We start from the raw sequence: 20,146 nt of genomic DNA on the forward strand, positions 1-20,146 counted from the left end.
TTTTTGGACTCTTCTGTCTTGAGCTACCAAGTATACTGGATGCTTACTAGTTCTAATTAATCCAGATGATTCTGACAGTGTAAAGGTGCAAATATCTATTTGCTCCAAATATTTTAATGAATAAAGAAAATAGGGAGTTAACACTATGAAATATGATAAAATGTGACAATCATGCAGACATCAAGCAAAACAGTTCCTGAAAACTATATGAAATAAAGGCACTAGAAAGCTGCTATTTGGAGGAGAAGGAAGAATTGCTGTAAAGAAGTATTCTTTAATACCAGTGAAAGAGCAGAAAAAGGGAATGTAGGAACAAGAGATGAAGCACGTACAACAGTGGTATTTGGAGGTGGATAAATAACACTAAAAGCTGAGAGCTCCAGAGAATTGCCACAGAAAACACACAAGGAAACTGCTAGAAGAGATGATAAAGCAGATAAAAATGTATACAGTAAAGGCAAAACCAACAAAAAGTTAAGCTTACAGACCATCCTGAAAAGTAGAAGAGTTTGGGGGACACAGGTTTGGAAAGTGAATTACAGAAAGTGGTAACTTTAAGGAAATGGTGAGCAGCTAATAAAGAAGCTATTTCTTCCTAAGATAACACTACAATTCAGGAAATGGGCATGATTGAAGAAAGAATATAATTAGCTAACTACATTTGCAGTCTGTGCCATTGCAAGTCGGGAGAACAGCCTCTATTTAGCTTTCCTCATTTATCCCAATTTTCTCAGATTCAAATTTTGAAAAACTCAGAAATGTGTGAACACTGTAAAATATGCCTTGGCATATTACAACGCTTGTGTACAGAAGCCAACTCTATACTAAAATATCAATATGTTTGTACAACTGGTGTAGAACTCCTTTTTTTTACCCTTAGTGGTCAAGGACTTCTAATTTAAAATACTATCTTGTGTTTTTGTCCCATTCTCTAAACATCTCCATTTCATGGATAAAGAACACAAACTTGTGATCTGTAGACACAGAACACTGTTGAACATACACATAAATTATTCCTCATTTGCCTTAGAAAAAGTAATGTGGTTTTATATACATTTCACATGGAGAAAAACGACTAAGGAAAACTGCTTGGCATACGTACCCCCAAATCCACAACAAGACAAAGCTGCATGCCTGCAGCAAATTAATCTTATGGTTGTGCTTGATACTAAATGAAAAAGAGAGGACTTAATGCAGCCTTCTAGTTTACTTCTGTAAATCTGTTTCTTCCTAAGGCGTGTGATACATCTCCATGTATTGTTTTTAGACAAAGCAATAAATTTCAGATGTTGACTTTAGAACTTTATACAATACACTACATGGAATTCCATCAGGAAAATATCTAGTATTTAGGGGAATATAATTCTAATTGAACACAAAATTGCATACATGAATTGAGGTATTGATCTTTTCAGAGTAACTTAGTATCCACAGTGTAAACCTACAGTTGATTTTATTTTATCTCTTTCTTTGATGGGGTTGTTCTCCTGGTAGACATAAAGCAAATTTTTGGTGTTGTTTACCATTCTCATTGCTATAGTTCATCAGCATGCCACAAAAGACAGTCAAGAGCTTCTCACTGGCTGGATCTGTTTTACTGCACAGTGACCTTATATGGTCTACTACAATATGTGCACCACCTGCATGGTCAACTGCGTTCCTGCCCTCATCTGTAAAACAAAGAGTTACATTAAAAAAAAAATGAAACCAAAACCCATTGTAGCGTCCCGAACATAACAGTAATCATACAAAACAAAGGTTTTAAACAGAGTGAAGTCATTCTCCAATGTTGTCAGATTCACCTAGAGAGATGCTTGAGGTCCAGCTTTTAGTGCAATAGAGCTAGGAAAGTGAAAACACCTACAAGAAAAGGGATTAACCACCCGGCACTAATACCTTTGTAAGGAAGTTCTGTGTTTGAGGCAGAGCTGATAAATAATATCCTGAAGATATATTGGGTTTTGCCACAGGGAGGTTCTCAGCGCTTTACAAAGCCTGGTTCATACACCCTTGTGGACCAGGTAAAGTGCTGTTATGCAGGTTGAGGAATTGAAATATAAAAAATCAATTGCTTAGGTTATTTAAAACAAAATGGGGGGTAAGACAGACAAAGTAAACAGAGGTACTAATTTTCAGTCACAAACTCTGTTCAGGCACTTGTTCTGCCATACTGCAAGTTCCTTATATTTCTCTACCTGAAATTTAATACCTCTATCAGCTTATTTTGTATAGCTGAAAGAAAAATTTGTTCTGCATCCTTAAAGGACTACAATGTTCTGAGGTGTTGTAAATAACACACCATAATCTTTATATGGAACTCTTTCTGTATAACAAATCAGACTTGATGTACTGATGTAGGAATAAAGGAAAAATTGGTCTTCTATTACAAAAATCGACAATATTGCTTCCTTTCTCAGCAGGTAATCAGCACAGATAACAGTCAATAACATAAATTCCAGGGTTTGCAAAAGGAGATATTTCCAAGTGAGTTACAGTTGGAATCAACTGGAAAATCTGGACGAAAACAAACCTTGGGGGAAAAATACGATTAAAGCAAAAGTTTATCAAAACAAGAAGAAAAAAACCCACCTCCTCTCCTCAATTTCTTAATGGCCCCAAAGCAAATCTCATCTTTCCTTTGTTACTAACTACTCTGTCATCACTCCTCTCTGTCTCCGTCATACACAGGTCAAGCGATCAAGTTTTCTGCAATGTGTTCAGTATGAAAACCAAGGTTTCCCACATTTATAATATGATCTTTCACTTATAAGTGCTCAAGAGCTCTACAAAAAGAAGTTTCTAAATCTTCCAATTCTTGTTAATACTATTTATGAAGCATACATACCCATTACCTACTATAGATACACAAAATGATTACAAATACTGTATATAAACCTACATTGTATATATTCATAAATAGAAAAACACACATATATAAGGGGTTTATATAGGGACTTCAGATAATTTGCTGAGTGGAGCTGAAGGAGGAATGGTAATTCTTGGTGGATCTTACTATTTTGGTAAAAAATTTAATAGTTAAGTGTTTTGCAGAATAACTGAGATAGATATATGCAGCAGAGGAAAACCATCTCTGCCATGACTGTCTCTGCCTTGGGCATGACGGTGACATCAGGGGACCGTGTTTCACTGCAGGTATGTATATTCCATTTTGAAAAAGGAGAAACTGAAATCTGTTTACAGTCAAAAAAGATCAAGCTAAGATTCTGTGTCAAGAAGGAACTACTAAAAAAGGAGAAATATAAAAGAAATAAATCTCTCACATTCTTGATTCAGTGACAAATGTAGGTATAATGCTGACATGAAAGTAAGTCCTACACCAAAATATAGTGAGACAATACAGTCAGATGTTCAGATTCAGTGCTTATGTTTACCAAATCAGCAGAGAAAACAATAAACTTGGCTGGAATATTCCAGTATCCTGTTTTACTCATTCTTCTCTTGCATTTTTTTAATTGCACAAGTTATGCAAATAATGGGTTTGTATTTGACTCACCTGTTTTGTGAGTCAAAACAAGTGTGCAAAACAACTGAGTCACTAATTCTGGATCCAGTGGACTGAATCCGATCTTCAAATTACGGTAATGCCATTCAAATCAACAAACTAAAACCATGATAAAATTAAGCTTGAGATTAAGAATCCAGGTGTTGAGCTTGATCCTATGTCTTGATATGGAACTGAATATAAAATAAGTAAGCAAAGGATAGTACAATGGTAGAGTTGGGTGAGGGTTTGGGAGCAAGGTTTAAAAAAAAAATAAAAGCCAATTACAAGCCACGTTCCTTACCTGCATCGAATTTGGCAGAACTCCACTGAAAATAATTGTGTGATAGATTTTCATCTGTTGTAAGATATTAACTTGTACATCCTTTTACTTCCTTTCTCTGGTTTGTCAAAGAAGTTATACATCAAAACCTGCTGTATCTTTCGGTACAGAATAGTCTCTCACTTCAAATACATGACAAAATTCTTATCCACACAGTATTTTTGTTAGATTGATAATCGGCTTCCGCTGTACAGACAGCAAAAGTAAGGCAGAAAGATTCAGAAACAAATCTCATTTCAAGATATGTCTCTCTGTCTCTGCAGTATGCTCAAAAAGTTAGGGTTAAATGAACTTCAGCATCCCTCCCAAGTATGTGGCAGGCTGTAAGTGCCAGACTTTGATGTAAATTCATAAAATTGAATTTGCTCTCTTTCCCATGCTAGAGCTCACCCTGTGCAGCTGTTTCACTGCCCTAGGAAGCTGGGTGAAGAACAGACCTGGGCTAGAGCTGTAATTAGGATCTCCGGTTGCTGCCTTCTTATGCCCAAAAGGATTAACTTAGCTCATTAGTCCAGGGCCACAAAGAATCCTGCACCAGATGTAGGAGGAAAATTCTGAAGGGCTTGACTAGCTGCTCCAAGCTGAGGCTATGACACCCTGTTGCATCCCCAGGCAAAAAGTGTACTTCTGACTCAGAATGCTCCATGTACTTATTACTGACTCGCTTCTCCCTGCTCTGTAGCTAAGAAACAGATCTTGCACACAAGAATACTCACCGACCTCCAAATCATTTACAGTCAAAACAAGACCACAGCATGTTGCTGTTTCTTGTACTCAATCCAAGTATTACCTTCCAGTTCAGCAGCTCTGTGAACTCCCACACTTAACGTGCTTCCAGCCTCCCAGAAGCCATGTTGATTTTTTTTCCTGTGACCTTTTTAAATAAACATTTGCTATTCCTAAGAGATCAGTGATTGAACAGTTTAATGAGAGCATTCACATTTCTATTAAAAATGCTTCACAGCAGCTCACAAAGGGCAATGCTGTTGTATAGCTTTTTTGCTTTTTTCAGAACACATAATAGTGTTTAAAGATGCCAGAATGACAATCCAAGACTGCAGGGACTGTTTTTTGCCCCTACAAAATGTAGGGTAAGATTTATTGCAGAATGAGTTATTACTTCCACAATGTTCTTTCTTTAGCCAGGATGCAACGCAACCATCTCTAAGAAATAGTAAAGTCTCTTTCTATCCTGAGTTGCTCACAGGAGTTTTATGCAAAACTGTGTTTTAATGTGGATCATCAAATTACTTTGACTGCTCATATTCTCCCTATCAACAGTCTCATCATATTTCCCTGTGGCTCAGCCATGCCTACTCCAGTGGAAGCCCAAGTCAAAGATCAGGTTTTTTTAGTGCATATGACTGGCAGGTCTTCAAAATGCAGCACTTAGAGTAGTTTCAATCTGCTTTTCCCAAGATGTATGTGCATAATTTTCCTTTGAGTTTTCTTCCCAGTTTACTAATTCCTTAACCAAGCCACTCTGTCATAAAAGGTTAACAAGAAAAAAGGATTAAAGCAACAACTTTAAGTATGAAAACAAAGTGTAAGTTATATACAGCCAATGACTTATTTCTAAACAATATGTACCAATACTATGATTTTTGTCATGACTGTAAGCTTATTATCTGGAAAATACAGGCAAAGAGCCGTGCCATAACAGAGGCAGATAGCAGAAAACATTTTTGCAAACAGCTCACCATGTGATCTTTAATCCAAACCTTAAATTAGCTTTGCTGTTTTCATACCGGGCCCTTTAATATAAAATTTTAACTGTTAATCCAAGTGACATTAAAGAAGCATATGCATCTCATAAAGATAAGGACAAAAATGTTTCTTATTCATGTTCTGTTAGGATATAGAGCTGTGTCTTCACAAGAAAAAAAAAAAACAAACTACAGTTTTAGACAGTTCAAAACACTCATGTTTTACCCAATTTTAGTTAAGTTTTTATATATAGCAGTCTGGTTACGCTGTTATTCTGAACTTTAATATTTGAACTACAGTTCAGAAGTCATTTCAGAAATGTCCCTGGGCCTGCAAAAATGCACACTGTTATTTAACTGTGTATATGATGAGTAAGCTCACCAGCTAGTAAAAAAAGGTAGGTGTCTCCAATTTTGGTGATGATGATAACATAGCTAGTTAAATAATGACTAAGTAAAAGCATAGAAAATTACGTTTGGGATAGTCATGTACTGCATGGTTGTTTGAAAGCTTGTCCAGTTTTGTTTTGTTTTGTTTTTTTCACCAAGAAAGGTAAGGTATGAACACTGTATTAACTTTGACTATCGTATCTTACATCACAATGGCCATAGTGCCCCTGCGTCCCCAACAGTTCTTTACTAAATCTTTGTTACTGAATCTTCATTCTAAAATACGAATTTTGTTTTTCACAATAAAATGTCATATGTAATGACATTTCTCAGTAGGGCACTCAAATTGGTCTAATTCATTCTGTATTCTTTTGCCAGTTCATGTTCTACAAAGGTTTATTGGGCTAAATAGTTGCACTGATATAAATGGTGCAAGTCAGTGAGGGAAAGGATGATTTATACGATCAAGGTCCCTGATTTGCACAAACAGAGCTGCCAAGACAGCAGCTTTTGGTGACATGAAAAAAAATATAGTATTTGTTTTAGCATTCTTTTACTCTGAAATTGGGTGAAACATTGAAATGATTTAAATTATACACTGCCGGTTTACTTTTAAGCTCTTCCTCTGTATTTCATTTGGGTACAAACCTGCATTCTTTTTCACCTAGGTGCTCTGTGGGTAACTTGATGAACTGATTTACAGTAGCCCAAGTTGGGGGTAGGAAAAGTTCTTTCTACATGTTCTATTTTTATTTTCTGCTGTTTTTTAATTAGGTCCTCTTTGCATGGTTTTGTACTGAGGCGTTCATCTGCTTCTGCTGCTTACCCCTTCACCTCAAGTCATAACCACCTGTGATATCAAACTGGCTACTGCAGAGGAAATTATGACGTGACAATGTGACATACAGAAAATTAGGACTGTGCATGGAGAAAAAAACAGCAGGAGTAGAACTCCAAAGGAAGAAAGGTCGTGCTTACATGTTTTCCTCTCTTCTTACTAGGAAAATAGAGAAAAACCCACTATTAGGGGCAAACCTTAGCTAGTGTAAACCATGTCATCCATGAAGATGTTAGGAAAAGCATTGCCACTTACGTAAACTGTGAGTGTACCTTTCCTCTCACCATCTGAACACTGTAAAGATAAAACTTGTAAGACAATACTGTCGTTAAGTTTTAGTACTTTACCCTACTTTTTATGTTCAATCTCTGCATGCTTTTAAATCATTGGATTCTGGATCCTGTCAATTCTTTGACTGCAAGACTCCAGACTACAACCCTGCTACAGGACACACAGAAGCACTGCATTATTTTTTTGTTTTCAAGGAAAGTAAGCTTCATGTAATTATATTGCACTATTATTGTTTGCTGCTTTTTCCATGTCTTCAATTCATAAAAGGGATAGGACACAGCAATACTGTATTTTGAGATTCATGTTTTAATAATCTGAAAGATAATTTTGGAGACTGCTCCGTCAATCTGTACGGAAATTTCCTTTTCCTTTATTTAAATCCTTCAGGAATTATAAGACTCTGATTTCAGAAGTAGTTTTGTTTGTTTTATTTGCTTCTTGATTAAAATCAATGAATATAGCCTTAAAGTCTTCACTTTCTGAAGAAAAAAAAATATCTTGAATTAGTCCTGCTTGTTTCAGAAATAAACAGAACAGCCTTTTAATCAGTTCATCTTAAATTGCTGTCAACTATTTTTAGCCCTAACTCCAGCTGCATTGAGGGTATTGTCTCATAAGTTGTTATTTTAGCAATTATTGTTAAAATAATGAATACGTAAACGGTAAACTAGAAATGCGAACGGAATGCTGTCTTTTAATGCAGTGCTTTCAAGAATTGAAAAGATGTAGCACTGATCTTTTTGGATAAAACAGTTGCCAGCTTATTGGCTGGCTAATGACACCTGATGCTTATTTTTATATTCCTCTTATGTCAGGTACATATGAGAAAAATCAAATGTTTCTGATTTCAGACAAAATATAAGTGAATAGTGATGAGTTTACTGTTCAAGACTTCTTAATACTTCACTTCCAGTCAAACTCCACTAGTGGACCTGAGATTTCAATATAACAGCAGAAACATTTTTATTAGCAACAAGATAGACAATACTACTGGTCTCAGCAATGTCAGGTGATTTGTTATGGATTACAAGGAGATTTTACTTTTCAAGTGTAATTTCCACTACTGAATTCTATTTGAAAATAAAGAAGCCAACTGGTACGAGGAAGTTCTAGATGTATGAAAGTCTGGTAAAGGCCCTCGGAGTTGAATGTAGCACTTCCCTCTGCTTTCCTTTTCATGAACAATATGCTTACAGCAGATTCTCTGGTTGATTTTATAACTCTATGCAACTCCTTAGTAATTCCATTGCAGTCAAACAAATTACTCTAGGTTTATGAGAGCATAAGTCAGAGCTGAAGCCAGCCTATGCTTATTATTTTATACAGCATGAAATAAATCATGGAATCCAATTACAGAGTAAAACACCAGGCAGTTTTTCTACACTGGTAAGTAGGCATTTATAGCATCTCATGCTATTAACAGAATAAACCTGCACAAAGCAATTGATTTAGAATTTTTACTCCCAGGTCTTGAGTGCAATGCTGTCTCTCAGCTTCAAACTCACCAAGAACAAGACTGTGAACCAAGCATAGCATAGTTACAGTCTGTGGCAGAACAGGGGCATTCTGCTGGGAGCTGCTGAACGCAGCCTGGCAAAAAGCTTTGCCTGGTATTATGTGAGAGTGGTACAGCTAGCTGCAGCTGTGAGTGCCTACCAAAGCAGCCAGAGGAACAGCCTCAGAAAGTGTGTAACCCTTGGAGATTTGGAGGTTGGGAAAAGCCCAAGAAGCAAAAAATGAAACAAACAAAATCCTCTATAAAGCCTACTTGCAGATCCTACTAGACCCTGCGAGCAAAGAAAACTATTCACGTAAGTGAAAAAGTAACAAGTGGCCCTGGGATCTAGGACAAGCTGCGGTGACTCTTGGGGTTGAGGTCAGTCCTATCCTTGTGCCAAATCATGAAGCCTAGGGGGAGAAAGAGGACATGGCCTTCTCAAGCAATTCCAAGCAGCAGTGTGCAGTCTGCATGGAGGTGCAAACCTGCAGAAGATTCTTGTATCTGATATATTGTAGAATACAGCCTGATAAAGACCAGCAAGAAGTGTTTTGCTTTAGGAAATCTTTTACCTCCTTAGCAGAAGGCAACCCACTGAGTTGACCAAAGGGCAACTAGCAATGCACTATGACTGCAGAACAGCCTATGCTCAAGGAGCCAGGAGGTGGCAAGATGCAGTTGATAAACTGGACACTGTTTCAGGTAAGTGATTCTTTTCTTACAGAAATATGAATGCTGTTATAGATTGGGTATTAACCTCATCCACCCTGAGTCCTCAGGCCATTCTGCCAGGTGGACAGCTAACAAGACACATAGCAGTCTCAGGATCAAGGAGGCTTAGGGACTTTCTTCATACAGACTGACACTTTGTCCAACAAGAACACAGCTTTGTTATTGCTAATTTTAACTATCTTGCTGTTATCTGTAGTTTTATGTAACTTGCTCACCATTTTTAACAAGTACTTAGGCTGCAGCTTCCTCTGGTAGATACTATCTCTTGATTATGTTAGTGTGCAAACAGTATTATTAGAATCCCTCTAACTAAACAGTCCTGGTCCCTTGGTTGAGACATTCAAGAACTTCACTGCATTAAAGGATACATTTTACTAATATAGTCCTTTGCCAATAACGTCCAGTTTCTGTTTCTGAGAATTGCATACTGTTCCTTATATATGAACACAAATGTAACTGAATTTAGGTGATTTGCATGTTAGCCTCATGCTGTTACTACACCGTATGAAATGCTGTGTAAAACCAGATGCCTATATATCTATCATGTAAACAACTAAAGGCTTGGCGTGTGCAAGATATGCATGGTGCAGTGTTGCAAAAATCTGCAGAAGTGGATCTGAGAGTACAAGACTGTATTTTAGGTTATTATTTAAGAAGCTATCATATAATTAGAATGCCTTAAAGCCACAAATTTTAAAGGAGAAGAATAATGGCTGTGAGCTTATAAAAAAATGTTAATAAATGGTTACTTCCCAGATATACATAAGCAATGCTTAGTAACACACTAGCAGACTCCTTCTTTGGTTTTCCATGGTAATTCAGTTGGTGTTTCACCACTGTTGATTTCATGACACTCGATATTTCTATTCACACCATGCCTATTTTTCTAAATAAAGTGGACTAAGCTAGACACGCTGGCCATGTCTAACAAGCTGTTTTCTGTGGGGCTTAAAAGCAAAACCATGTGACTGTGCAGTTACCTATAAAATATAAAGGCTGTCGAGTACCTTAAAAGGCAAAGTGAAAAAAAGACATGAAAAGGGAGCTTGAACTGAAAGGGTAAGACTGAGTTACAAATCTGGTTTTGTTCATTATTGTTCCTGAAATTCTGCTCATGACCTTCTTTAAAGAAACACCTTCCATCTCTTATCCTTTTTCTTTTTTCTTTCCTGACGTCCTTGTTGCCTGTGGCTTCTATTTTGACTGTAAATTAAGCTGTCTCTGAGCCTGTTGGAATATGAGCAATACATAAATTTTACAGACTGTAAATGAAAAGCTGGAGGGGCAGAAAGTGTGGGGTATAAGAAAAAAATCTTTGTTTCTTAGATTTTGTCTTTGTACTTGTACAGGATTCTGATCTATTTATTCTGAATATTCAAATTATCTTTCTGGAAAAACAAGGAAAAGTATTTGAACTGCACAAAACAAGTAATTTGGTTTTGTTTTGGTTTAAATTATTTTTTTCACCCCCATGTGGGCTTTTTTAAAGTTTTGGCTTAAGTCAAGAGAGTTTTGCAACTTGTGTTACAAGAGTTGATACACTGAGTGAAACTTTTTAAAAGAGTAATAGCCTGAGACTGAGAATTCATGTTTTTCGTATCACCTCTCAAATGGCTCTTTTGGTGCTCTAGGAAGATTTCCTCATCATTTTGATTCCAGTTAGGCCAGCTATTAAATCAGTTAATTAGAATAATATTGTTGAACAGCTTCCTAAGAACATTCATGATTAATTGCTGATAAGTACTAAATATTACTGTGAAAGTATGTGCTAGCATGCGTATGGTATGCTCAGTTTCTAGCCGATGCAATACTTCTGCTGCAGAGGTTTGGAAAAATTATTGCATTATCAGGGACTTCTAACTTAAAAATGCTATAGTTTTCTAAGACTCTGACAAGCCTTGGAGAGGAAAGATCTAAGGGTAAAACATTATTACTATACAACTAGACTTTAAATTGTCTGCAAGCTGTTCTAAGCAGCGTTAAAGCAACAAGTCAAAGCCTCTGGTCTCAATTTCATTATATTGCTTGGGAAGCAGCTTAGTAGGTGGCATTTGTGTTTGGTAGCATCTAGGACCAAGAAAAGTGAAAGACTATAGTAAGATGCTGCTTGAGTCAGGGTGACCTACATAACAATGATTAGCTAATAGTGTGCCATTATCAATACCAGTTGTGTTCTAGGATTCTGAACATTTTCTATACAGTACTGATAAAGGTTATGCCATTATTATTATTATTTTTTTAAGAAAACTGAATTTGATTTCTTTCCAGTATGTTTAATTCTTAAGCATCTGGTTTTCTGGTTTAAATTCTGAAATTCATCTCATCTCCTCAGAGAGGATGTATATAACTGTACAATTGAGTTGTTTCTTATCCTTGTACTTACCCTTTCTTAGCAGAACTCTGCAAGAGATCTGTAAATCGTTATAGGATGGGCAGCTAAATATACAGAAGTGCTACAATGTTCATGGTATAATGTTAAGGCTGGGATCAAGAGAGATCTGTGTCTATATGAAAGGCCATATTGCTAAAATTCATCAAGGAGGTCTTACCATCAATACAAGTAAGACTGGGTAGACAAGAAAGAAATGTACAGTTTGGGAAATTGGAAAAGGATCCAGTGAATTTCCTGCAGAAAAAGGTAGATAAGCAGCTGTCAGAAGAGAGCTTTTACAGAATGAGTTGGCAGTTTCAGTTTCTTTCCAATTCTATAGATGTTTATTTCATCAAGTATAATTGGCAAGGACATATACCTGGGTTGGTGGTTTCATGAAGAAACAAGGTTGTGGATGGGTACAAAAAGCAATAGCTTTGAGATTCCCAAGGAGGTCTCTTAGCACTACCATTAATATGAATATTATTGAGGGGCAGAATGGGAAATTTTTCATTTCCCTCACAAGATATATGGAGATCTTATTTTCATTTGATGGCTTTCAGAATATGTGGATGCTCTGAACAACAAGAAGGAATTATCATCTAATAGGTAAGAGTCTAACCTAATCTCAGCTGAAGTCAACAACAATTATTACTCCCTCTAATCTGAATGGCTACTGAATCAGGCTCTAAATGTCCTAGCCTTTTGCTTCCTCTTACAAGTATCACTTTTATAGCATAATTATGGCAGCTTCTCTAGTGTGCCCAATGCTATGTAAAACGACAGGAAAATAGTTTTAAGTTCAAAACTGATTTACGTAAAAAATTACCTGTGGAAAGATCAGTGAGATTAAGATAGGATGCACACCACAAACTTAATGATAAAAAAATATCGTGACACTATTAGCTGTTAAGAAAATACTATTATTTTAATACAGCATCATCTTCCATTATTTTTTTCTACTGAAATTTATCTGGTTGGCCCAATCTCTCATCTCTACAAACCACATTAGTGTGTGAGGTGTCAGAGCAGGACAGAGACCCAGCTACAGACAGGCTTTGTCTTTCTCCTTCACGGTCTTGCAAGAAGGAAGGCCTGATTTGAAAACCGTGGTCTGAGTTTCCATGTCCCCCGAGCATTCAATCTGCCACATGATTCAAATCACCACCATCTTCCCAGTCTACTGGGAAAGAAGCCAGCAGAGAGAGCTGAGGCATGTACTAAACATCAGGTTGTTCATGAAGTGATTGCAAGCTGCAATTTGTATAATGTTGCTCTTTAACTTAATATCCCAACTACCTGAGCTGATGGTAGCAAATAATTTTAAGGCTTTATCTACAGCAGAATTAACCAATCTGGTCTGGTTTAAGACATTGTTTTTCTAGCAAGAGCCATGTTATATTAAACATAACCTTTCCTAAACAATAGAAATTTGTATGTGGAACCAAGATGCAGGGGAGACAGAACAGTTTTGCAGGTATGTCCTATTAGTCTGTAACATCTGTACGTCTGTAACAGCCCTAAATGAACAAACTTACTAAAGAAACAGCACTTGGGAGGATGGCAGGGAGGGGTGGGGGCAGGGGGAGGGGAGAGAACATGAATGGAAAGAAAGTAGAAGAGTAGCTATAGTTTGATTCCTGGATAATGAGCAGTGGAGCAGCCAGGATAGTTCTTTTGCTCTGACTGGACAATGCCTAAGAATTTAGCTTTGATTATAAGGACATAACTGGTGGTTAAAAGGAATGAGTGGGCTAGGAGCTTTGCATCTAGTAACACAGTTCAGACAAAATTCTGTCCCTGAGTTAGGCTGAGGAATCCGTTGTCTGGGGATACGGAAGTACAAGCAGCTGTATTTGGTACAGGCTGTAGATATAGTGGGAGAGAATGCAGGAGGAAGCGCAGGAGAGACCACGTCTCCATTTCCTTGCTTTGCACTTTCTGCTTTGACGAAGATTTGGGGGCCGAGGTGTATGTGGCATTTACTAGACAAAGTGTGTAGAACAATTACAGGCTGTACAGGAACATGCAGTAATGTATCTGTTCTCAAACTGTATGGCAGCACTGAGCAGTCTGCATACTATTGGTTAGTTAAATTCATTGCTTCTGACTTACAATATTTTTGGCTGCCTCATTGTTTCTTTCATCTTTGCATACAAGAGGAAGGACGGGGTACTAAAAGCCCCATCAGTACTAACAAAGGTTCCTTATGCTCTGCTTTGCAATTGTATTTGCCCGTATTCTTGATGTTCAGAGACTCCTAAAGCAGATCCCTTCATAACATAAATACTTCAAAAAGGATACTCTCAAGGCTGCTTGGGACAAATTTGACCTATTTTTTCCTCTTTAACTGTTTATGGAATGCATTTAATTCTCTCTATTTTCTTCTATGCTCAAACAGGCAATCCAGTATTATTTCAGGGGGCCAACACTGATGAGGACCCAGACAATAAGACTGTGCATATGTACCTCAAACTCAACAGAGAATTGAAAATCTATCAGTAACTCAAGAGGTTTTAATTTCCTATTTTCTGTAAGGAGATAAATCTGTTCAATAAGGTCTCTGGCCAGCAAGTGTGTAATTGCCCTTTTACCTCATGGAAGGTACTAATCCTCTTCCAGCACTATGACTTAGCCATGAATTATCTTTCCATAGCAGCTGTGTTCCAGGAGTATGCCCTCCTGAACTTATGTGGTAATAGTCTTGCCTTCATGCAGCAGCTCTGGAATCTGTGAATACCAAGAAACCACTGCCATTTTCATTAAGAAAAAATTTCAGACCACCCTTTTCCTCTGCCATAGCACTTTTAAGGGGCCTTCCCTGGAGGAAAAGCCATTTGCCCCACAGCTTTCATCTTGCACCATGCAGACTTCTCTCAAAAATAGAGACCTGATTAACAGCTTTTCACACAAACTCTCTCTAAACGAGGTGATGCACGCTTGCTGGGATGAAATACAGGATAATTGGGGCTTATAATAAATAGAAATGTTGCTATGAGCCATTCAGTATGGTCTTGATTTCAGAGTTTCAGCCTAACATCAATTTAGAACTTAAAGACCTTTTTCTTTACAGCATGTTATATTTACAAGGGCAGTAGGAGTGAAAAAACACTCATATATATGGTAAAATATAGTTACTGATGTATTTCAAGTTCCTATATGAGTCCCAATTATCAGAAGAGGTATGCTTTTGTCTCAATTGAAAAGAAAAAGACTATGAATACACAACATTTTTTACTAGAACTACTGGCCTCAATACCTGTCTTTGTTTTACTTTAAAGCTTTTTGTTAGGAAAAAATAATAGTCATGAATGAAAATGTATTAAATTTCATAGTGATAAGCATTTTGTAAGTATTTGTCCTAAATAAGAATTTAGGATAGGGTAGATAACTACATAATCATTGCACATTAAGATAATATAAAGTCAGATAGGGTGGATGTGATAAAAAAAGCACTGTAAATAGCCTCTTCTACTCAAATCCAAGATGCTAATCTTGATCTTTGTGACATTTTATTACACTTTACATTAATCTTATCCAAATACACAGGGAAGCTAGTGACTGTCCTCCCACAGGAGCACAGCAACACATAGCATATAGAACACTGCCTACTGTAGATTTTATCAGTGCCAGCTTTGCTCCACAGAAGGGCAATACTGGGCATGTAATACAGACCTTCTGTACTGAATAAATTCTGAACTATAAAAGCCATCAGCAGTCTATAATGCCTGATACTGCAAAAATAATTTTTGTGTTTCCTTACTTTATTTCATGAAAAAATGTGGGTTGAACAATGACATGAATAGTTATGTAGATTTTGCTTATATGAAATAAAAACCTTTACATCACATATGATCCTGAAATAAAATACAGTAAATAAATTATGTTATATAAAGCTCAACAGCTTCTACTTGAAGTTTCCATGGGGAAGCAGCTGTTCAGTTGATTAGTCACCTTAAAGAAAATCCTAAATGAAAGAATTATACATTAACATCCTCAAGCAGTAGTTGTCTGTAAATAGAAATGCTAGCATGGAAAATCTGATTAACTTTCCTGAGGTCAAAGGCAAGGTGATTTAAAATGATATAAAATGTAAATTTACAAATTAGGATTAAAAATGTGGCAAAGAGAAAGGCTACCAATAATTCATTTTTTCAACAGTTTTCTTAACACCATAACTTCAGTAAATGCAACACTTAGTACAAAGAAAATTTCTTGCCATATGAAATAAGGCACTAAATCTGAAGATAACAAAATGCTTTTCCAATTCATCTCACTTCCCATTTGCAGACACCCATAGGCTTCTAATTCCTTCATGTGCATAGAAAGATGTTCCTGGTGTCTCTGCTTTTCTACCATATTTATTGTGCCCTGGCTTTTATAAAAATAAAGTAATGGATAATGAGGCTGCATTTTCAAATCACTGCAGCCACTGCTTTGGTTTTGCAAATGACAAATCCATGCACATAATCAGCACATGGAGTCACAATCGCATTTCAAAACTCAGTTGGTTGGCAGTACATAATTTATTGTGCCCACAAAAAGCTAAAAAAAACCTTACCAACCTCCTCCCTGCCCCATAACCCCTGGCAACCAAAAATACCAATATGTAATATTGGAGCAATTGACTGGCCACATGAGTATTTGAGAATCAGCAACACAGCTCAGGCATCATTTCAGCCACATGTGTAGCTCTGCGCAGCTTTGAGACTGGTGGAATATGAATATTTGCTTCTGACTCTGTTCCCTTCTGAGATATTCTCTTTGAGGAAGAATTAAGTATTCAGGCCTCTGTGTATGTAGCACCAGCTTTCTGAAAACCTCATTCTTTATGTTCAATTAAAAACAAACCCAGGATCACAACTCTTTTCTATTTTTACATTCAGTTGTATCACCATATCCAAACAGGGTTTTTTTAGTCTTTCTGTCACAAAAGCACAATGCAAGTGTGACATCCAATTGTCCCATACACTCAGAAAGTCACATGATAAATAAAAACCAAGAAAAGGCAAAAATTACCCCTCCGGTACATAATGTACAAAACACGAAAACATTCCCCCCCTTCTACAAGAGCAGCTACAAGATACGGCATATTTCAACACTCACGGCTATCGTAGCATATATTGCCCAGGGCACGTCCTGTTTGAAGCAATACTTCCTGGTCTTTGCAGTTTAACAGCTGCACCAAAGGAGGGATCAAGCCGGCATCCACACATGGGTTTCGCATAAATTCTGCAAATAGTGCAAAGCCTGTTAAAGCAAGCTGGCTATTGTCAGTTTCATCTGTTCTAGTTACACTGGCATTGCAACTGGGGCTTTTGTGAGAATAAACACATGCACACACAAAGGGTGTAAGTTCTTCTATGAGTTTCTAGAGAATAAGCCCAAGTCAGGATTTGGGCTTATGTTCTTTCCATTAGTTGTTAATTTAGAAGGAATTAAGAGTATTTAATTGACCTCCATGGAAACTAATTTAACATAGCTCAGATCGAGCATATTTTTAGCATCATAAAGAGCTGCTGAAAAGAACAACAAATTCACAACCTTTTTCTCCACCCCAACAAGTTCAACATAAAATTACTAAATAACACAAGATTACTTAAAACTAGTAATCATACTCCAAAATGAGCAGCATTTTTTTACCCTCTATTCCCTTAATTAGAACTTTTTAAAAGCTTTTGCTCTAAAAAAAAAAAAAAAAAGGCATTAAAGCTAAGTAACAGGCTCTTTATTTGGAAAGTAAGGAATGGAAAAGTAAAAGAAAGAATGAGAAACACAAGACAGATTAAGTGAGCCCAAAGACCTGTACCTTTCCACATTCTAACTGATGCTCTCCAGGGTAGGAAAGCTGGAGGACGCATCCACTGGGAAGCTTTCTGCCTTTCTGTCCTTTCTTTCTGCTATGTCCCCCAGCCACAGAGAACCAAAGTACTATTTCACATCCGTGCAATAGTCATGGGCAGATAATTATCATGGTGTCAGGGAAATAAAGGACTAGTTTCCAGACGAAGCTATAGTTAGGTAGGCGCTGTGCTGCACATTTTACAAGGGAAGTTTACAGAAGCAACCACCTGAAATACCCATAGTGTTAATAGTTACTACTGAGCACCCTTCAGAGAGGTAGCATTGTAATAGGCAAAAGGTCAATATGTTTTTGATTTGTGAATTGCAAATTATCTCTTCCTTATTCTAGACAATGCTGGATCTTCCAAAATCAGTTTACCTTTGTGTTAGTCAGTTGTGAGACAGAATGAACCAGGGTGTATGACCCCCATAAAGATACAACACAGTTTTTCTGATTCTGGACCAAGAGAAACCCTCATGCCAATAGTCAAACATTTCATATAATGCTTGAAGTACAAATACATCTTCTTAAATACTCCCTTTGGTGCACCTATTACAATGTTCTTTGACGTTTCTGTAGACAGAAAATCTTGTATCTTTTGTAGTTAACCTTGCAGTTTTATTTTAGCTAAAGAATTAATTGTCACAGAGGCAAGCAGTCCTCACATGATGATGAACTTTGATATATAAACAAGCAGATGAAGTAGAATCAGCAATATCTATACACTTGCACAGGTTCAACAGAAAATAGCGCATTTTAAAACTGTAGACAGAAGCTATACTGTGATAAATGGTGACGGCACCCATATTAACGAACAGAACAAATATCAAATACATCTGTTCCTTATACTTGGTCTTGCCATGTCCTTGTAACTTTTTGTCTATTTCTTTCTTTATGACCCACTTGCACATTCATCTTAATGTTTATTTACTAAATGTATTATGTTTCTCTATCTTCTCTGTCCCCTCAGTCTCTTCCTCTCTTAATTGCCTGCAAAAACTGCTCTCTACCTCAGCTTCTCCCTGCATCTCTTTATTTTACACCCACTAGTTTACCCAAGTCTCTACATCATCCTAGCCTGTCACAGGAAATGGAACTTGTTCTCTCCTAAACGACTGAGAGGTCTCAGTCTGTTCTTTTGTCTTTTCAGGTTCCTGATCATGTGGTAAAAAGGAGTAAGACCCCTTTCTCTACCCTCCCTCCATCTACAGTGAGCAGAAGCTTTCGGTCGGTCTTCCATTCAGCAACAAAATAATTAAGCCATATGCTGAGAAAACTTTTATTTGTCAAGGTCATGTAAGGGCATGAAGTAAAAGAAATGATGCCATATATATCAAGATAGATCTGTGAGATACCAACAAAAATGTGGTAATTACAACTATATTTGCAGGTGATAACTACACAGAAGTAATGGAAGAAAGAGAAGGTAAATCAAGTACAGAGGCATTTAGAAGGTTTTCACTAACCTGGCAGGGAAATGAAGCAGATCCTTGAAGGAAACAGTGAAGTAAGAAGTTAGGAGGAGAACCACTGAGGACAGAGTAACAAAAACCAAAGGAGGACAAGATTTCGAAAGAGAAATGCAATTGTATTGTAGTATTACAGATTGTGAAGATGATGTTCTCACTCCTATACCTGGCAAAGAAGAGGAGACTAAAGACCTTGGAAAAGAGTTTAAAAGGTCCACAGTGGGGAGAGAAACTCCATGTAGCAAATGCATCTGAGCCTTTAATATGCTCACATTTGAAAGGGAAATAGCTGTAGCTGAAGAGACAAGAGTGACTGAAAGGAGTTTTGTGTATGTGGATGTTTAAAATGGGAGAGAGTAACATGAGCTCATGTTGTGAGGAGGAAGAATCATGTGACCTGGAGAGGTGAAACAGAGCAAGAGCACAAAGAGGTGAAAAGGAGATGAAACATGACAAAACCACTGAGGCATGTAAAGAAATTTGATGTGACCAGACTGCGTGTGTGTATGTGTGTGTAGGACCAGATGAGGAGAATGGGAAAGAAAAACAAGAACCAGGGAAGAAAAAGGATGCTCTTTTATCAATAAAGCCCAGATTCAGAGTCAGAGGCACTACTCCCAGCTCTGCCAGTGCTGCATGGTATGACCACAGGGAAATCAGTTCAGTTGCCCGGGTTTAAAGCCTATCTGTAGGATGCTGATAACACAAAATTTCAAAAAGTGCCCTGAAGCTTGTTGAAAAGAGATGCAATATAAGCATTAAATACTTGTATTGTGATGTAAGGGGACACATAAAACAACAAAACTCAAATGAGGTGCTCCTTGCTCATCTAAGTCTTGAAAGCACTGAGCACCTTAAATAACTTCTGAATACCTTCACTTTAACCTTGGCTGCCAGAGGTCCAGTTACACCTGCTAATAACTCTAAGAAAAAGACAAAAGCTATTTTGTATGACGAACCAGGTAAAACGCCAGCTCTTCTGAAGAATGTATTTATGACAGCAATTTAAAAGCAGGCAGGGAAAAGGATACTATTCAGCGATTTCATGTATTAGTTCAGATTTGAAAGATACCAGCTAAAATGTTCTGTAAGAGAATCTTGCAGAAAACAATGCATAGTAATCGTTTAATCTATTGTGAACATTGTTTTTTCTTAACTTTC

The 20,146-nt window shown here is 37.1% G+C and overlaps 1 protein-coding gene across 5 annotated transcripts in view; it reads right to left on the bottom strand.

Annotated features, from left to right (window-relative positions):
• The window catches only part of RAP1GDS1 (Rap1 GTPase-GDP dissociation stimulator 1), a 97,501-nt gene that overhangs the window by 25,079 nt on the left and 52,276 nt on the right, over positions 1-20,146 (bottom strand). For 4 of the 5 annotated variants that reach the window (XM_061360939.1, XM_061360938.1, XM_061360940.1 and 1 more), the window contains 2 exons: positions 16,778-16,903; positions 1,524-1,670 (listed from right to left, as the gene is read on the bottom strand). In XM_061360939.1, the coding sequence (XP_061216923.1) occupies positions 1,524-1,670; positions 16,778-16,903 (273 nt within the window). The remainder of the gene's footprint in view (positions 1-1,523; positions 1,671-16,777; positions 16,904-20,146) is intronic. The other variant, XM_061360941.1, reaches the window with a different exon arrangement.

Source organism: Neopsephotus bourkii, unplaced genomic scaffold (genome assembly GCF_033783945.1).
Source record: "Neopsephotus bourkii isolate Nb327-2 ecotype Australia unplaced genomic scaffold, CSIRO-AGI_Nbou_v1 NB_1037, whole genome shotgun sequence".
Taxonomy (NCBI): Eukaryota; Metazoa; Chordata; class Aves; order Psittaciformes; family Psittacidae; genus Neopsephotus; species Neopsephotus bourkii.